General features: G+C 51.3%; 1 protein-coding gene across 4 annotated transcripts in view; it reads left to right on the forward strand.

Moving 5' to 3' along the window:
- Positions 1-230: 230 nt before the first annotated feature.
- The window catches only part of GRHL3 (grainyhead like transcription factor 3), a 34,660-nt gene continuing 14,794 nt past the window's right edge, over positions 231-20,096 (forward strand). Inside the window, exons 1-7 of one of the 4 annotated variants that reach the window (XM_015075202.3) lie at positions 231-503; positions 11,980-12,166; positions 15,190-15,251; positions 16,654-16,999; positions 17,256-17,329; positions 18,349-18,502; positions 18,713-18,824. In XM_015075202.3, the coding sequence (XP_014930688.3) occupies positions 487-503; positions 11,980-12,166; positions 15,190-15,251; positions 16,654-16,999; positions 17,256-17,329; positions 18,349-18,502; positions 18,713-18,824 (952 nt within the window). In that variant the 5' untranslated portion in view covers positions 231-486. Of the gene's footprint in view, positions 504-2,449; positions 3,552-11,979; positions 12,167-15,189; positions 15,252-16,653; positions 17,000-17,255; positions 17,330-18,348; positions 18,503-18,712; positions 18,825-20,096 lie in introns of those variants that run through there. The other 3 variants (XM_027060082.2, XM_053208953.1, XM_053208959.1) reach the window with 3 other exon arrangements.

Below are 20,096 nucleotides of genomic sequence, written 5' to 3' on the forward strand. Positions count from 1 at the left end.
GAGGAAGGGGCAAAGGAATTGAGGGGATGTTCCCAAGTATCCAGGATACTAACTAGAAACAGAAATCGACCTTTGGCCAAGTATCTGTCTCTGTACTTTTCCTCTATCTTCTCTCCAACATTTTTCCCCTCCCTCTCTCCTCCCTCTTCTCCACCTCCCACCCCCTCACCTAGGAAGGAATTGGCCAGCTCCACCCAGCCGGCCCCCCCTTGGCTCCGCCCCCAACGCGGCAGGCCAAGAGTTAACAGCTGCACCTGTTGAGGCATACCTGCTGTCGCCGGCACCTGTACCCATAGCCAATCAGCACCAGCGCTGCCGGGAACCTACCTGTCAGCAAAATCCCGACACTCAAACCTCAACATAAATCAAACACTTCCCTGGGCAGGGAATGTCTGTGTCAGGCAAGAATTAGAGACAAGCGGTCAGCAGAGCCTCAGTGCTGGTGCCCGTCTTCATCTTTGAGCTTGGGAGCCTGGAAGCAAGAAGATGTCGAATGAACTTGAGTGAGTAAACATTGGTGGATGCCTGGCGCTCTCTGAGCATGGAGGCTCCATGGGGTTTCCAGAAGGGGAAAGCGCAGGGAGGCCGGCGCCAGGATTCACAGAGCAATTTGTAAGGGTAAATGAATGGGCTGACGATCTCACTTTGACGTGTTGAGGCAAGCCCCATCTCAAGCTAGAGTTGAGTGTTTCCCTGGGAAAATAGGTTTTTTTTCTCTCTCTCTCCATGCCGAGCAGTTTCGAGCCAGGTAGGGAAACACAGAGGACTGAAACCGCGAAGGCTGTCGGCACCACTTTCTAATACTCTTAAAGGCACTCAGAAATCAGCTCCAATCCCAACTAGGCTATCTTCTTGCCAAAAGGAACTTCTTTGAGGTAGTTCTAAGAGCAGTCTTAGGCGGAGAGCTGGATTTCTCTAAAGGGGCTTGTTTGTTGGGTTGGAACAGTCCCAAGTGGGAAGGTTACAGAGTGGTGTTTAAACATATGGGTTCTGTAGTCAGCCTGACCTAGGTTCAAATCCAGACTATGCTCCTTATGGGGTATGTGATCTTGGACAAGTCATTCAACTCACCTGAGCCTCATTTACTTCATCCAGAAAATGGGCACAAGAATGTTTTGTAGGGTTCCCGACAGAGTTGTGTGTGATAAAAACTGTAAAATACGAAGCACAGAGCTCGGGTCTGAAGATGCATTAACAAAATGTAGTTGATTTTATTCAGAGGCAGTTCTAAGTCTGAAGAAGCTGAGATGTGGTTTTCAGTGAGGTCATCTCCATTGCCTGGCAGGATGCAGCGCCTTCCTGCCCATATGAGTGAGATTTAGACTCCCCACTGGCTGATGCTGATCTTCACCATGGACCCCCTGCTTAGGGTCTAGACCTCAGAGAAGGTGGCTTGGAGCTGGGATTCTGGGCTGCTTTAGTTTGGGTTCAGGGAATTGGCAGATGCCAGGCTTCTAAAACAGACTCTCCTTGCTATGCTCAGAGGTGAGTGGGCAGAGACAAGGGCGGAACCATCTTTTTTTCTAGCTACTCCTCAATAAATTGTTTTAAGAACATGAGACCTGCGGGGGGCAACTGGTGGGTCCTAATTGCAGACAGTGTTCCATGACACCCGCTAGCTCTTGAGTTCTCCTGGATTAGCCAACTATGTCCATAGTACACTGACTGGGCATCAGATTTCACTTAACAAACTCCCTGGGGTTGACGATGTGTTGACAACTGGAATAAAAGCAGGGGCACTGGAGGCAACACCTGGGTTCAAATACCAGCTGTCGCTACTGAGCTGTGTGACCTTGCACAAGTCACTTCACCTACCTGAGTCTCTGTTTCCTCACTTGTAAATTGTGGGTGCCATAGTGGAGTTGTTGGGGGACCCAACTACTTTGGAAAAGTGATTGGTTTAAAGCCTGATAAGGAGCAAACTAACAATACCCTTGTTACTTCACAGAGAAATAACCGATGAGTATTTATGAGCCTCTTGCTTTGTATTTTTCCACACTCCTAAAACAAAAATCTTAGGTCTTGTAGATCTGCTGGTTAACACTGCAGAGGCTGGAGACAGAATCTGCTCATTAGTGCCCCTTTGGGGGGGGTGGGGGGAGGGGTTGGTAAGTGTCCTGAAGCTGGGATACTTGAACAGAAAGGTTTCCTGATTTTCTCCTTCTTAATGATTTGGGTTTGAAGTCTGATCAGCTGACAGTGGACACTTCTCTGATCCGATTGGGGGAGGGGGAGGGGAACCTGTGCCCGCAGAGTAATTGCAGACAGACTCGGAAGCCACCATCTGAGATTACAAGGACAGAGCCTCAGTGCCCTGGGGCTGGGCTACACTTACGGATAAGGGGGGGGAGGGTATCAAGTGCTTGGCTTGCAACTTTTGAGTAGTTGCTGCTGGTGCTGCTGTGACCACAGGCTTGGCTGCCGAATTCCCCCCCCCCGCCTCCCCCCCCCCCCCCAAAGTGCCGAGTTAGGAGGGCTGGTTCTAGCGTCCATCTTGAGCTCCGACAGTGTGATGAACTCTTGCCAGGCCTTGGTGTGGTGGGAAAAGCCGGGCTCGTGTAGGACTAAATGCTGCCACTTGGCAACCGCAGGATCCTGGTGAAATTTGTTTCTCCCCTCCGACCCTCTGTGTCCTCCTCGGTCCAACATGGGCTGTGCACACCCACCTGGCCGGGGAAACAATGCGCTCCGGCGTGCGGGCCACCCGGCCCGGGGCAGGCCTCGGGTGGAAGGCGGCACTTCGAAGGCCGGGTCCTGGGGTGCATGGCGGCGCGTAGTTAGAACCCCGCTCGAGGCAGCTTGCGGGTGGAGCACTCCGGCCTTTCATGTGGTCGGGCCCAGCGCCTGCCGGGTGCGTCTGCCAGCCTCGGGGCCAACGCAGGCCGCCTCGGGTGCCGCCAGTGGGCGCCGTCTGCTGCCCCGGGCTAGAGCCGCCGCAAGGGATCCTGGGGCTGCGCGAGGCGCAGGAAGTCGCGGCCTGGCGCGCTCCTCTCGCGGGACGCAGTGGGCGTCTGCGCGCAGCCCGCCGTGGCTTTCTGTGGGGGGCGGTCCGCTTACAGCCCGGGGTCTTATCCCGGTTGCTGTGGGTCCTTCGGGCCCCTTTGGGGCTACAAGTAGAGTGGTGCCCGGGGGCCTAGTGTGTGCCTGGCGCACCTGCCCTGGCTCGCCCCGCCCAGGAGGAAATGAAGCGTTAGGAGACTAAGTGATCAGCACATAGTAGGTCTAATCGAGTGGAGGAGAGAGAGTGAAGTGAGCGAGGCGCACCAGGATTTCCTCCTCCAGACTTGCACGGACTTCAGACTGAGAGCCCACCTGCCGCCTAGAATTTTCTCCCTCCCGAAAGCCTTGGAGAGACGGGACTGCCCGTGGGAGGGGGACAGGGGACGTCCCAGTGGGTGACCGCAGGCCTCTGTCGCCGCTCCATCTGATCTCCAGGAGCGCCAGGCTCCAGACTGCCTGGAGCGCTGAAAGAGTTAACCAGGAACGCCTCCCCACTGCGGTTTTGTGGTCGAAACCATGATTGCCAGGAGCAAATTTTTGTCGTGCACAAGGTGTGTTATTAAAAGTCGGAGTTACGCTGCTGGTGAATGAAAAGTTAAGAGCCCTCATTAAGCTCGGCCTGTAAAACAGGCGGACTGAGGCTGAGACAACCCTAACGGCGGCGGCTCCGGGTGCGGGACGCTCCTGAGGCTCCTGCTACTGCACTGGCTGCCCAGGCACAGCGAGGGCCCGGGGTCAGGTGCCTGGAGCCAAAGGGGGCGTCGGGGGTCCACCCAGAGGAAGCCGAGCCGGAGGAAGGGCGGACAGGAGGAAGGGCCACAGGGCCGAAACAGAAATAACATACTGGAAGCTTTCCCTTTGGTGAAAACAAAAGCAGCAGCCAAGCATTGACCCGAGGGCCGACTCCACAGCAGACACGGTGCCCGGTGCTTGGTAAACACATGATCTCCTTTAACTCTCCCAACAATCCAGTGAGGATGGGAGCATAAGTGCAGTGTTGCTCAAGGACGGGTCTGAGGCTTGCCCCAGGCTTGCTCGAGATCTCAAGGAAGAGCTGGAATCTTCACCGGGTCTCAACCAAGGGGCTAGAAGGATGTTCCACACCAATGTGTCACCCTGCTTCCTATCTGCACAGATATTGAAAAAAGAGGAAGAGATACGCCAACCTGTTAATAGTGGTTATCTCTGAGTGGAGGAATGCAGGTGAATTCTAGTCTCTGCTTCCAATTTTCTCTGTGTTTTACATTTTGTATATTGTGGTTTTACATACCTATGTTACTTTTGAAATGGGGACGGTGAGGAGAGAGAGCCATTATTTTTGCAGAGAGAGAATTATTGGTTCACCTAAAACTGATGTTCTCCAAGTGTGGTTCCTGGACCAGCATCATCATCTTCACCACCTGGGAACTTGTTAGAAATGCAAATTCTCAGCCTCACCCTAGACCTACTGAATCAGAAATTCTGGGGGTGGGGTTCAGCAATATGTGTTTTAACAGGCCCTCCAGGCGATTCTGATGCATGTTCAAGTTTAAGAACCATTGGCCTAGAAGACCTGGCAGAGGATTGGGAGACAAGAGGTTCCCAGATCCTCTTCTGACCTGCCACGTAGTTGCTTGGTCAGCAAGCTGAGAGCTCGTTGCTATGGGGGTCACGCTTGTGTTTGAGCCCAGCTCTGCCATGTAGGGACCAGGTGACTTTTGGTTGAGCTCTTTAACCTTTCTAGGTGTCAGTGCTGTATGTGTAGATTAGTGATAATACGCCTCCCCCCCCCCCCGCCCCCCAACAGGTCAAGTACAAGAATGAAAAGGCACAGGGCCTGATGCTTTTAAATAACAGTTCCTTTTCCTTCCCATGTTGCCCTTCCCCTCTTGGGAGCTCAGCATTTGCAACATGGAGCAAATAATCCTGGCTTCCTTTCATCTTCTAAAAAATTCAGAACTGACCTAGTGGATGTCCTGAAGGGAAATTATCTCGCCAATATTTGGTGTTATTTCACTGGTGGGTGGAGCACCCGGGCAGCAAGAATTGGAAACTTTTGAGGGCAGGGACAGCGTGGTGTTTACCTTTGTGTCCTAGTACCCAGCACAGGGCTTATTATAGGGTAACTCTCAGTGAATGTTTATTGGATGAATCAGTGCGTGAATGAATGAAGGGATGTGGCACCCTGGGTTTAGAGGTGGATTTCAATTTCTTAAACATCTCAATTGAAAGAGGGAACAAGGGGTGTCTGGGTGGCTCAGTTGGTTGGGCGTCTGACTTGATTTTGGCTTAGGTCATGATCCCGGGGTAGTGGGATCGAGCCCCATGTTGGGCTCTGCACTGAGCTTGGAGCCTGCTTAAGATTCTCTCTCTCTCTGCCCCTTTTCCCTGCTCACACACTCATTCACTCACTCCTTAAAATTAAAAAAAAAAAAGTGGGGGAGGGACAAGAAAATTGGACAGGAAATGAGAAGGACATAGCACGAAAGAAAAATTCCCATAGAGGGCAGAATTTTTCAAAGAGGAGAAAGCGAGTTTCTGTTATAATTAGAAAATGGCACATAATTAATTTGCGTGCAACCAGAAGCGCTGGCTGGAGCCTGACCGCCCTCAGCTTGCCCACCTGAAGCCAGATGATGAAGCTGGCAATGCCTGCCCCTCTTATCTGGGAATCTCCAAGCTTTAAGTCTCCTGTTGCTGCTAGGAGGAGGTGTCCCATTTACAGGTGGGAGAAGGTGAGGCTGTGAGTTGTCGTGCAATTTGATGGGGGCTGCCCTACAAAGTGAGTAATAATAATAATAGTTCACATTATTATGTGCCAGCACTCTGCTGATTACCTGCATTATCTCATTGCATTTTCCAACAGTAATACCTCATAAAGCTGCAAAGATGGAATAAAACAATGACTAGAAATTGTTGGGCCGGCACCTGGTGCTTGTTAAGCCCTCAAGTGAACAGTAGCTATCATAATAATTCTGCGAGATTAGTACTCTCGTCTTTCCCTCTTTTCACAGGTAAGAAAATTGAGGCACAGAGAGGTCAAGTTGCATTAAGTCACATAGCTAGTAACTAGCAGAGCTGAAACTGGAACCAGGTTTGCCAAACTCTGGGGCCCACCCCGTAGTCATGAGCTCACACTACTACCTCGTTCAAAGTGGCGTCACGATAGAGCCATGCGCTAGGCTCCCTCTTTTTTCCATCGAGGCCCCCAAAGAGCCCCCAGCATGTGACCAGGCACAGTTCACAACCTGTGCGTCCAGAAACCAGATGGGCCACTGGCAAGCACGAGAACCCCAGAGTGCTCCCGTCATGCCCAGGGGAACACTGTGCATGGGACTGACTGATAAATGATTCCTCGGTGAGCGGTTGTGGCAAGGCCTCCCTGTGGGTAATTAGTGAGTGTGATTGATCACTGCTGAGGAGGCTGGGTGGCTCACGACAGGGTTTGCAAGTTACTGGGTGTATCTGGGTGTCCACACCCAGCCCAGGTGGCCCCTGGAACTCTTCCTCCTTGGGCTGGAGGGAAGTGGGACCCAGCTCACTGGATCTATCCTGTGCCAGGCAGGGGCTTGAGGCTACCCCCGTGGTGGTGAGTTTTCTTCTCCCTTCTGCAAAATTGAGTAAGAGTCCTTCCTTTTACATCTCTGAACTATTGAAATGCCTTTGAGGTGGGGCAATGATTCAACTTAGCACTAGCTGGGAAGCTAAAAGACTCAACTCTCAACCCTGCTCTGTACTGAGTATCCTTTGGCAAAGTCACACTTTGTCTAAGAGACTAGAGTTTGAAAGTCCCTTTGCACCCTGAATTGAACCCCAAAGTCCTCAAGTAATGGCTCAGACACATTTACTTAGTATCATTGGGAGTTTCAAGTGGTTCTCAGCCCGAAGGCAGTGGGCACTCGGAGCCCAAAAGGACTTGGGAGGAAACCCACTTCATCATCCTGGGCTTCCTCCAGCATGGTGCCCAGAAAGCTCCAGGGTAGAGTCAGGAGGCTAAGAGTATGGCTGGGGGTGGAACAGCTGGTGCCACACCCCTCCCATGCTGTGGGCCCACAGTGAGCTGCTGGGGCAAGGCCCCACCCACATGAGAACCCCTGCTTGGGCAGTTTGCACATCCCCACAGGCTGGGGACAGGGGCTTCAGGAAGTGAAGCTTATCAGGTAGACGCCCGAACTCCTATCTCTTGATCTTCTATCCAACCCTCTCCCAAGTGGAGGAGAAGGCTGGCCCAGGGAGGCTCTGAGGAGGCAGCCTTGTGAAGGTTCTTGATGTTAGAAACCAGAGACCTCTGTTCTAAGCTTTATGCCGTGAGATACTAGCTGGGTGGCCTTAGGCACACCAGTGGCCCTCTCTGTGGCTCAACTTTTCCTGCTATCACACGGGGGATAGTCATACGTTCCCTCCCTATTTTACAGGGGCGTTGCAGGATCAGAGGTGATGACAAATGTATGAGAAGCATGTTGAAAAATATAACACGCTATGCAAATGAGAGGGATTATCAAATCTCTGACTTGAGTTTCCTCCTCAGTGGGCTGGCCTTCCTTGAAACAAGGCAACTTATGCAAAAAACCTGGCACACAGTAGGTGGACAAGCTCTGGGAGCGGTCCCAGGCTTATGCCTTTGATCTTGTGTCTCTTCTCCTCTGCTCTGGAAGATCCAAAATCCTCCCCACCTATCTCACTGCTCCCTCTTCCCTCCAGTACTCCTCTTAACAACATCCGGTTACTCCCCAGACTTTAGGCAGGTCAGGCTCCTGCTTCCTTTCCTTCATCGCTGTCTTCGCCTAATGTTAGGTGTTTGTTTTTGTGGTTTTGTCTGTCTTCCTGCCACTGAAATGCAACCTGCATGATGGCAGGGATGACCTCGTTGTCTTGTTTGCCTAGGACAAGGCCTGGCACATAGTAGTTACTTGACAAATATTTGTTAAGATCAGGGATGGAGGGTTGGATGGATGCCACCCATATTTATTGGGTTTTTCCTCTCTTCTGTGTCCCTTCTTGGAAACTAATTGTCGGTGGAAAAGTGACTAGTTGTGGAGTTAGATCCCAGGAGGGCTGGCTTTGTAACTCACTTGACCAGTCCCCTGGAACAGGTCACCTAACATCTGTGTTGTCTATTTCCTGGTCTGTAAAGTAAAGATAATAACACACCATGTATGTTGGGAGGCCCCATGAGATAATGAACGTGAAAGTCAAGGCGAGGGGTTATTACACTGTCTCTTTTGTTTTTGACACAGAACCTTGTTCACAGGAGGCTTAGGGAGGATGTTAATTTAAGAACCTCAGGCAGAGTCTCCCCTTTACTCTCATTTGGGGGGCCATGATGATGGTGATGATGATGGCTATTATTTACTGAGTGATTATTCTCTGGCAGGCTCTAGGCTAAGCACACTTCTTACGTTAATGCATTTAATTCTCCTAACAGCCCATGAGATTAGCCCCACTCGAAAGTAGCCATCCCTGGTGACTCCCTCACATGACTGTTTTAATTTTCTTCACAGCACTTATCACTGACTAAAATTAACTCATTTACTCCTTGTTTGTGGTCTGTCCTCCCCAATTAAGCTGTAAGTTCCATGGGAGCAGAGCCTTATCTGTCTTGTTCTTGGCTGATTCACCAAGGCCTAGAGAGTCCCTGACTGGGTGCACAGAAGACATTCAGGAGACCCATCTAACAGATGAGGAAATAGGCTCAGAGAGGCTAATGCCTTACCCAAGGACACACAGTTGACTTGGGTCTGTCAGGTTATGACTCTGGTGCTATTTCTTTCCATGGTGCTGCTCAGGGTTCTTCTATGCCCTGGTAGAGATCTGACATCAAGAAGGCTGCCCAAGGCCAAGTCCTCTGGCCATCCTGTCCTCCCCCATTCTCCTTCCTCCTTCTTGTAGCCGAGGAGCTCTGCCTTGGGCCAACAGAGAGTTGGTGGAAGCCCTTGAGAAGGTGACTGCACAGGGTGAGAGTCACCTTGTCTCCCCTCCTTATTCTGGCTCTGTCACCCTGAAGTAAGGCTCACTACTTGGAACTCTTCACGTCTCTCACCCACTGGGCCCTTGATCCTCAATTCCAGTGTTAAGTGAAGGATAGAAGTTCTTGGATTTCAGGATTTGGCACATAAGTCAATGCCAGTCTTATCCATAGTCAAGACTTTCTGGAAGCCAAGTGCTTAGTCTGGGAACATGAAATTGATTGGTAGCATGAGCAGGCATGGGGACGAAGACACTAGGGCTCCCAGCTCCTGGCCAGAAACTTCCAGTCATCTTGCTTTCTTACTCAGTTCCTCCTTCCTTGTGTGGGTGGAAAATCCTTTTCTGTATGTCAGTGGACCATTTGTTCAATGTATTGCAGAGGAGGGGAATTTCCAGAATAAGAAAGGTATCCCAAAAGGAGACGAGCATGGGGTACAGAACATCTTAGAGTCCAGAAGGTCCGAGTTCAGGTTGAGCTTCTACCACCTACCAGCTGAGGGACCTTGAGCAGGTAATATTACCTGTTTGAGTCTCCATTTCCCCAGTACCTGTCTCTCAGGGCTATTGCACAGAGTCGATGAAACAGTGCAGAAAACCAGCATGGTGTCTGCCTGTGGTAAATGCTTAAGGGTGTGACAGCCACTGTGTAGCAAGGACTCAGAGGGTGGGGTCCCAGCAGGGTGGACTGGAGACCCTCGTAGGCCAGAAAGGCCTCCCGGAATAACGACAAACACTGACCTTTTCTTCCTTATGGGACTTTATCACTGTCTTCTAAACTTGGATTTTTAAATACGGTAAGATAACTGATAGCTCATCGCAGCTGGTAATGGCCATTCCGCCAGAGTCAACGAACGGGCTCTAGGCCCAGCTCTGCCACTGGCTTGCAGGGTGACCGTGTCTTGTATCACTTTGCGACGCTCGATGTCTGGCTCCAAAGCTGGGTCCGGAGCACAAGAATGGCTCTCATGTATTAAGCACTTGTTATGTGCCAGTCTCAGTTCTAATCATTCTTTGTGTGGCAATGCACTCAATCCTCATACTCCTATGTGGTGGGTGCTTTTATGAGACCCTTCTTACAAATGAGGGACAGTGCAAAGCACTGGGGGTCCCAACTGATGTGGAGGGAGGGCACCCACCAGGCCTTTCCCTGCTTCTCCCCCGTCCTTTTAGTGTGGGAGTTTCCTTTAGCCTGGGGGTGGGAGGGGCCGGGGCCAGCGACCTGGGATTGCTCTGTAAATTCTTCTAACCCCCCGGCCCAGGAGGCAGCTAGGAGCGGCCTACTTCTCACTTCTCCGTCTTAATGCCCTTGATTTATTGTAACAGAAACTCGGGGTGTGCCTCCCTTTCCGCACCCCTAGCGCAGGAAGGTTTCTGTCATTTCTCTTTCCTGTGTGACAGCTCTCTCCCCCTCCCTCTCAGAGCCCTATGTCCCGCACCCTGGGGCCCAGTGTGATGGGAGACACTGTGCCCTGGATGAAGCCCCCTCCCCCCCTCCCCGAGAGCTGCCGCCCACTGCCTGCCTGGGTGTGGTCTGGCTGCTGTTCCCACTCTGTGTCTGGGAATGCGGGCTTGAGCTGCAGGGTGGCTGAGCTGCAGGGTGGCTCGAGGGCACTTCCTGCAGCATGATTGTGAGGTCCTTGCCCACCCACTAGCCTCCCGCAGTGTCCCAGCCTAGCTGCTCCCATCTCTCACCTGCCACTCTCCACACACTCATTGCTCTAAAATGAGCAGACCGGAACTTTCCCACCTCTATGGCTTTGCTCACCAACCATGATTCTCAAAAGGTGGTCCCTAGACTACCGGCATCAGAATCACCAGGGAACTTGTTAGAAATGCAAACCCCCAGCTACCCGAGACTTACTGAATCAGAAACGCCAGGGGTGGAGCCCAGAATTCTGTGTTTTAAAAATAAGCCTTCCGGGTCATTCGGATGCAGCTAAAGTTTGAGAACAGCATCCTGTATTACAGCATCATCCTGCTTGAGCTTGATTGCCCTCAGGGCCCCTCACTAACAGGAGTTTGAGCAATTCCCTTAGCTTCTCTGAGCTTCAGTTTCCTCATCTCTAAAATAGGGACACTAATAGTGCCTGCCTTGCGGGGTTCTTATGAGAATTAAGTAAGAGAATCCATGGAGAGTGCTTAGCACAGCATCTGAAACATGGTCAATGCTCAATAAAGATTAGATAATAATTTTAATAATCTACATCATTATTCTGTGTCATGTCCCTATCCCTATGGCCTCCCTTGGCTCTTCTGTGTGATCTATTCCCCAGTGCTGAGTATTCCCCCTGCTAAAATGTCCTGCTTCCTCCAAAAAGCCTCTCATGATCTCTTTCCTTTGAGCCCCTGTGGCTCGTCTCTTGGGCCACATGCCTTGTACGTGTCTGAGTTCTCAGCCCTTCCGGGTTCCGTCTCCTCCGCGTGCCCTCCAGCTTTCGCCTCTGGTTCCTGGCTCTGAGTGGCTGCTCGTGCCCTCTGCAGTCCGTGTTGGTCTGAAAAGCCACTTCCCAAGACCAGGTTCTGCCCACAGGCTTCCTCGCCCTGGCTCTCTCTGTTCCTCGCCACGCTCCCTAACTTGCAACGATCGCCAGCCTTCCGTGGCCTTCACAGTCTGGAGAGGAACTTCTTTGGAAGAACTTGTGCTGGGCCATCTGGAAATTTTGTTCTTCACAGCTTGTCGTTGTTTCCTATCCTTCTAATGCTAAATCCCCCTTGAATAAGGATCTACCATGGAAACATTTTACTGAATCCTGTCTGAAGCTTTGCAAGGTTGGGATTATGGTCTTTGTGCTGCAGATGAGGGAACTGAGGCCCGAGGTCTACGGCTTTCATATGGCAACATTTGATATTGACTGAAAGCATCTAGCGCCCGAGGGCAGGTACGTTCTAGTCCCCCAAGCTGCCCGGTGGTGGCAGAAGAAACGGTTCCAGGTTTTTAAGACTCTGAAATCCCTGGGCACTGGCCTGAGGCTGATCATCCATGGACCTTCTTCTGGGACAGCCTAAATTTAACATTCCTTACTCCCCTTCTAGTTTCAGGTCCGTACGACTGCTAAAGAATGACCCAGTCAACTTCCAGAAGTTCCCCTACACTAGTGAGGACGAGGCCTGGAAGACCTACCTGGAAAACCCCTTGACGGCCGCCACGAAGGCCATGATGAGGGTCAATGGCGACGACGACAGTGTGGCGGCCTTGAGCTTCCTCTACGACTACTACATGGTGCGTTCACCCCTCTGGGCATGTCCCCCCCCCCCCCCCGACTGAATGTATGCCTTCGCTTTCAGGCCTCACGGCCCCGCAGGCCTCCCCCAGCCCCTCGCTGTATTTTTTCTCTCCTCTGGGTCTTTGCACATGCTGTTCCCTCTGCCTGGCCCCCTCCCCTTTCCCCCTGACCAAACCCCACTCTTAACTCTGGATCTCAGCTTCAAGGTCACCTCATTCATTCACTGAGAACGGGGAAGGTTTTCTTGGGTCTCCCATTCTGTGCCTCTTGGTTCCCTCATTATTACCATCATTACCCTTGACTCTGTCTTTAGAAACTTATTATTTATGCATTTATTTCTTCATCTCCCTCATGACTGAGCTCTCGAGGGCAGGAACCACGTGGTGATCATTACTCGGTCCTCAGCACCCCACACTACTGGCCACACACTCAGTGCTCCGTGTGTGCTGATGGAATGGATCAATGTGTACCAATGGCACACACACGCCCTGACACCTGCCATCTTCTTCTGCCCCTGCCCTTGGGTCATCCCAGTCGCCCTGTCCCCCGCACCCACCTATCCCAACCTTACCACCTGGAACATGCCTTCTGCTCTTGAACCATTTTCTTTTCTTCCCAAGGCCACTTTCACTTGGCGGCTGTCCTGCCACATCCCCTCTCCCTCTCCCGAGTGTCTGACTGTCCTTCCTGCCGTTGCTGCCGCTCTGTATGATTCAGCACCTCCTGACGGACGGCCTTTATTGTTCTCTGATTGTTTCCGGGGACCTTGGCCTTGACACTCTGGTAGACTCTCCGCTCCTGAGAATTAGGCCCTCCCATGTCTGACCCGCGGGCTTGAAGTAGTCAGCAGTAACAAATGCATAACACAGTGACCTAGGTGCCCCTTCCAGTGCCTGTGCCAGACATTGCTAATGGATTACAGCCTGCATTCTCACTGGGGGTACGTGGGGCTGAAGAATCCCTACCCATCCGTCTGAATTGTCACATGACAGCAAACTTTCTTACCTTCCCTGGGCTGGGTGACTGCTCTAAGAGACTCTCCCAGATTTGAGAATAGGAAACAGAAACAGCCAATTATTGAGATAACTGGCTTTGAACTTGAAGATTTAAAGCTACTTTGTAAATAAGCCCTCAAATTTACTGACCAAAGAAATACTTTATCTACCTTACCCCAAGGGGGAAGGCAAACTCTCTGTGTAAATTCACGGGCCGAGGATGGAACGTGTGGCCCCAGATTCGAGAAGGCCCCCAATTTTCTCTCTGGCTTTCCTTCTCCCCTTGGAGTGGTATGGTGACCCTAGCTTACTTCCTCCCCAGCAGACCAATAGCATCCTGATAGCATTTGGCACAGGCCGACTGGAGACACAGTGGGAGCTAAGAATCCTAGGCCTGGATTGAAACCCAGCCTGGGATTTACAGCTCGAGGCTGGACCATAAAGTAAAATCCAGCACCATCTCCCCAGACAAAGGACCGTTCCCCAGGGCCAGAACGGTGGGGAGCCGCAGGTGACCCCTATGGTGGTTTTAGTGAAATGCTGTGTCCTGATGAGGCACACCTGCCCTTCCTCCCCATTTCAGGGCACTCTGGGTTCAGAACAGCTCTGTGGATAATGAGGACAGGGTCTCATGATGTGAAGAGAGCACTGAGTTGGGATTTGAGACCTGGTCTGGTCACAGACTGGCAATGTGGTTTTGGGCAATATAGTTCTAAAGGTGACAGCTTATCCTTTCTTACTGAATGCCAGGTACCTTCCTTCATCCTGTCCCATGGGGTGTGAGTAGGAGCCCAGGCTGTGGAGTCACTAGGCTGGGTTGGAGCCCTGGTTATGGCTTTATTAGCCAGAAGTCGAAATGACCTAGATGCTCTAAGATACAACGAGATTATAATTATAATCATTAAAATAACATTTATATAGTGTCCTCCATATGCTAGGTGCTGTTCTAAGCATTCATGGGGTTGAGGTTGCTATTATTATCCTTGTCTTACAGATGAGGTACAGAGAGGTTAAGAGACTTGCCCAAGGTCACACAGCCACTATATGGCCTATCTAGGAATTGAATCCAAGAAATCTGGATCCAGAGTCCATGCTCCTAACCACTAAGACAACAGAGCCTCTCTGGGCCTCAGTTTCTTCATTCATATAATGGAGATAACGTTAGTAGCTGTCACAGAGTGGTTGTAGGGACTAAATTAGAGATCACATAGAAGGCCCTTCATACAGGGCCCTGTGCACAAGAAGCACTCTACTGAAAAACCACAATGAAAGGGCTCCTGCTGGCTCAATCAGAGCATGTACCTCTTGATCTTGGGGTTGTGAGTTCGAGCCCCATGTTGGGTGTAGAGATTACTTAAAAGTAAAGTCTTAAGGGGCGCCTGGGTGGCTCAGTCAATTAAGTGTCTAACTCTTGATTTCGGCTCAGGTCATGATCTCACAGTTTGTGAGTTCGAATCCTACGTCGCGCTCTGCGCTGACAGCGTGGAGCCTGCTTGGGATTCTCTGCCTCCTCCTCTCTCTCTCTCTGCTCCTCCCCAACTTGCTCTCTCTCAAAAATGAACATTTATAAATAAAGAATAAGGAAATAAATAAATCAGACCTTTTTTAAAAAGTAAGCATTAAAAAAATAATAAAAATGAAAAATAAAAGTAAGCATTATTTTTATTAATAAATCTCCACAATACCCTTGAAGTAGGCATTATAACCCGCCACTCGCCATATGAAGAAACAGTCTCAGAAAGGTGTGGCCATTTATCTAGAGTCAGACAGCCCTTTTAAGTGGTCAAGTTAGAACTTAATCCGGATCTGCCTGAATCCAAATTCCATGATGCCTAACTGCTAATCTTGGGGTACTTCTCCAGATGGGGGCTCAGACTAAATGATGGCCTGCCAACTCTAAGGACTGGGTGGCAGGTTTTCTCCCAGTGACCAAGGTAGCTCCCCTGTCTGGCCAAGTCTGCTGGTGGGGGGGTGGGGGTTGGTCTTAACATAAATGTATAAATCTCTCTTTCCTCTCCTCTCAGGGCCCCAAGGAGAAGCGGATACTGTCCTCCAGCACTGGGGGCCGGAATGACCAAGGAAAGAGGTGAGGCACGCCCAAATACCATCTCTGCCCCTTTCCTCACCCTTACCTCCACCTCTGGGCTTATCCATTGGGCACAGAGGGCTCAGGGCTTAGGACCCATGGGACTCTTAGGGGCCCATGAAAGTGTTAGAATTTATTGTCAAATCAGAAGAAAACAATGATTGTAATGCAACCTGGATTATATTTATTTTTATACCAATGCAATTGTAAAAGGTATTTTAAAATATTTTTCATGGAAGAAGGAGCCTGTGAAGGCAAAAGAGACTAGGGCCCACCAAGTCATAGAGACCCTGCTTGAACACACACACACACACACACACACACACACACACACACACACATACACAGCTTACTGAAAACAAACTTCAAAGCCATCGGCTAGGAAAAGCCCTGAAGGCAGCTTTTCTGTCCTAGCTCCAAACCCCTCCTCCCGGCAGCCTCCCGGGAAGGGAGACCTGGCCTGGGGTGGGAGGGGGGGAGGTGGTTCAGGTACTTCTTTCCTCTGGCTCTCTTGGGCCTCTGCCTGGCATTAGTGCCTTGGGGCACTAATGTTCCTCTCCCTGTGGAAGGCAGCCCAGGCCATCCATGCTCGTGGTTAGATGGGCACTAAGAGGGACCCTGCCCTTTCTCTACTCTGCCCCAGCCCCCCTCTCCCACCACCTCCCCCACTGCTCTGCCCCACGTAGGGCCTCTGCTGGGAAATCTTCCGGGCTTCTGTCTGCCTTCCAGAAAATCCAAACTGCTAAGGCAGGCATTACCACTCATGTAGCTGGCTCAGGGCCCCTCCATGCTAGAAACAATAGGGTTTAGTGTGTGGGACTTTTCTGAAAACTAATTTTTCTTTTAATGTTGTTAGCTTTTCGGATTACAAAAGTAATACCTGTTTGTTATAAAATATTCAAATTCTATAGAAATGTATAAAGTAGAAAGTAAAAGTTTCCTGTATTCCAACTCCCCTCCCCCCCCCCCTTAACAGTTTGGGGTATATCCTTCTAGACCTTTTTCTGACCATATATTAACTGTACTCACAAATATACGCCACCACCCCCTACACACACACACTGTATTGATGACTGAATACAGGTGTTTTAAAGTGGAGACATTTGACTCTGGATAAGAAATAAATAAAATTTCAGTTTTTAAAATTACCAAGGACAGTAAAAGATAAAGCAGATGTTTTCCCTTCAGCCCTGAGCTGGTACTTTGTTCCGTTCTTAACATCCTCCTCCCTGCTCATCCCTGTGACAAACGGGCCTGGTACTGTGCCCTGAGTCACGCGTGTCGGGAAGGTCCGACGTGACGTTGTGTTAAAGAAGGTCGGTGCTCACCCTCCAGTCCGGCCAAGGATCCCCCTGCCCCTGGAGAGAAGAGGGGCACTCACTCAGCCCTCCTCTCTCCCCAGGTACTACCATGGCACGGACTATGAGATGGACCTCGCTCCTCTTGAAAGTCCCACGCATCTCATGAAATTCCTGACCGAGAATGTGTCTGGAGCCCCAGAGTACCCAGATGTGCTCAAGAAGAATAACCTGATGAGCTTGGAGGGGGCCGTGCCCACTCCGGGCAAGGCAGCTCCCCTCCCCGCAGGCCCTGGCAAGCTGGAAGCTGGCTCTGTGGACAGCTACCTGCTGCCCACCAGTGATGTGTATGATAACAGCTCCCTCAACTCCTTGTTTGAGAGCATTCATGGGGTGCCACCCACACAGCGCTGGCAGCCTGACAGCACCTTCAAAGATGACCCACAGGAGGTGAGGGCCCACCCCCATACCCCTCACAGCATCCCTGGATATGTGCATGCATGTGCAGAAGGGGAGAAGACAGTGAGGAGATCAGAGGTTTGGAATCCATGGGGTGAAAAGTCCTAGAGCAGAGGCAGGTTTGCCATGTACTGTTGTTCCAGTTGTGCACTAAACAACCTGCACAGCTGTATGGAGCAGGCCCGGGATGAGGCCCCAGCAGCCTGAATGTGGCCATTTATTCTCTCTGAATTGTGTTTCTCTGCAGTCACTGCTCTTCCCAGATATCCTGAAAACATCCCCAGAACCCCCGTGTCCAGAAGACTATCCCAGCCCCAAGAGGTAACTCAGCTGCTCTGGAACTTTGGCCACTTGGGCAGTAGGCCGGGGGCTACAGACAGAGCCTCATACTGTCCCCAGAGTAGCCATCATCAATGAATGAGAAGAGGAGAGTGAAGGCACATGAAAGGAAAGAGACTGACTTCTCCATTTGTTTCCTGGGCTGGCAAGGGGCTCAGAGCCCTGTTTAAAACACTGAGGTTCTGAGGCACCTGGGTGGCTCATTCGGTCAGGCTGCCTGACTTCGGCTCAGGTCATGATCTCATGGTTCGTGGGTTCAAGCCCCACATCGGCTCTCTGTCGTTAGCACAGAGCCTGCTTTGGATCCTCTGTCCCCCACCCCCCCACACACACATCTGCCCTTCCCCCGCTTGTCTGCCCTTCCCCTGCTTGTGCACGCACGGGCGCTCTCTCTCTCTCTCAAATAAATATTAAAACAAAAACAAAACAAAACTAAGATTCTGTTGCCCTTAGTCTCCCCTATGGTTTTGTCACCCCTCAGGGGTCTCTCTGGTTTCCATTATTTGTTATTCAGCAGGATTGTGGCTCAAGGAAACCACTAAATAGAAACTCCAGGGACGCCTGGCTGTCGTAAAGCATGCAACTCTTGACCTCAGGGTTGTAAGTTCGAGCCATATATTGGGTGTAGAGATTACTTAAAAATAAAAATAATTTTAAAAATCTTGAAGAAAGGGAGGGAGAGAGAGAGGGAGAAAGAAAGGAAGAAAAGGAAGGAAGGGAGGAGGGAGGGAGGGAGAGAGAGAGAGAGAGAGAGAGAGAGAGAAAGAAAGAAAGAAAGAAAGAAAGAAAGAAAGAAAGAAAGAAAGAAAAAGAAAGAAAGAAAGAGGAAAAAGGAAGGAAAGAAACCAAAAGTGTGGAAACTGAGGCCCAGGGAGGTTGAGTGATTTACTAGGTCACACAGCAAATCCATAGCACAGCCTCAGGCTCCCTGCCCCACTGCCCTCTGGGATACTCCTGCCTGGGAGCTCAGCCTTACTGTCCTCACCCTCTCTTCCCTGCAGTGACTTTGAGTACACCCTGGGCTCCCCCAAAGCCATCCACATCAAGTCAGGGGAGTCGCCTATGGCCTACCTCAACAAAGGCCAGTTCTATCCCATCACCCTGCGGACCCCAGCAGGCGGCAAAGGCCTTGCCTTGTCCTCCAACAAAGTCAAGGTATGTTGCCCCTGGAGCAGCTTGGGAAAGGGGTAGGATGGTTGGGCCAGCCCTGCCTGACAAGGACCCTAGGATAACTGTCCATTGCCATAGAGTGGGGGAAACTGAGGCAAAAGGGCAGGGGTACCGGACCAAGGCTCTGGGAAGGGTCAGGGGATGCCTGGGCCTCTCCAGGAGGCTGGGAGTCACTGTGGCTGCTTGTGCCTGCAGAGTGTGGTGATGGTGGTCTTTGACAATGAGAAAGTCCCGGTGGAGCAGCTACGCTTCTGGAAGCACTGGCATTCCCGGCAACCCACTGCCAAGCAGCGTGTCATCGATGTGGGTGAGAGCCCACTCAAGCCTCCTCTCTCCATCTCCCTCCCTTCTGCCCTCCCCCCCACAATTTCTCTGTCACACACACACATACACACACCCCAATCAGGTCTTGAAGTGCCCTTTTTCCCAGCCCTCTGTGATCTCTGCAGGACTTCCTTCTGACCCCAGCCGCCTGCCTGGCCCCTGTCTCCAGGTCATAACTATGGGGTTTGCAGGGATTTGCATCTGTTGGCTGCAGGCTGTGGCCTTTTACTGTGTTGCTTTGGGATAAACAGTGCCCTAGAGACCCCAACAGTGTTGGATAAATAGACCCCTGGCCTGCTTGTCCCCACGGGGGGCTTAGCCAATTGAGACACAAATGCATAAGACAAGAGAGCAGGCAGCTGGTGACTGGGAAGGTTTGAAGGGCGGTGCGAGAGAGCTCTGCTCTGGGAGCTGGGACCTCGGCTCTGTCAGCAGCTAGGGGGCCCGGGGAAGGGGCACGAGGTGCCACCTCATCCCTGCCCCAGGCCCTGGGATGGGACACGTAGGAGGCACAGCCCATCCTCGGGCCTCAAGGTTCTGGCTCCACACTCTTCTGACCGTGTGACCTGTGTCACCTCCCCTTTCCGAGCCTCAGTTTCTTCAGCAGTCAAATGGAATAAGGCCAGCTGCCCTGCCTGCCTATGTGCTGTTTCTTCTGCCTGGGAGCACGTGTACCGGAGAACATGATATACATAGGGGTGATTCTGTGACTTAACTGAGAGGCTACATAGCAAGTGGGTAGGAGCCTGTGTTCAGGGGCCAAAGCTGAGCTCCATTCTTGCTGTGCCTTTTTTTGTTGTTGTTGCTAGCTGTGTGACCCTGGTCAAGTGACCCGACTTCTCCGAGCTTCATTTTTTGCATGTGTAAACTGCGTATACATAGCATCATTGTGAGGATTAACAGAGGGCTCGCCACATTGACGTGTTCAATCAACGGGGTGGTGGTTCTACCGTTTGTTCGATATTCCTACCACCATCGCTGCCCTCATCACTACTACTAGTATTTTATCTGGGAGATCTCCTCAATCACAGTCCCAGTGAGAACGCTAACCCCCACCCCAAAATCATGAGGGCCCTGACCTCGTTGGCAGAGTTAGGGATTCTCTGTGGGGTGTGGGCAGATCTGCTTCCCAGGTTGGACCTCAGTTTTTGCATCTGCAACTCAGGGCACAGCAGTCAGTCCTTCCTTCCCCCTGCTCACCTGCCCCTGCCCCCCCCCACCCCAATTGAGGGATGGTTCTTGGGGAAGACAGTAC

The sequence above is a fragment of the Acinonyx jubatus genome, chromosome C1 (assembly GCF_027475565.1).
Source record: "Acinonyx jubatus isolate Ajub_Pintada_27869175 chromosome C1, VMU_Ajub_asm_v1.0, whole genome shotgun sequence".
Classification (NCBI taxonomy): domain Eukaryota; kingdom Metazoa; phylum Chordata; class Mammalia; order Carnivora; family Felidae; genus Acinonyx; species Acinonyx jubatus.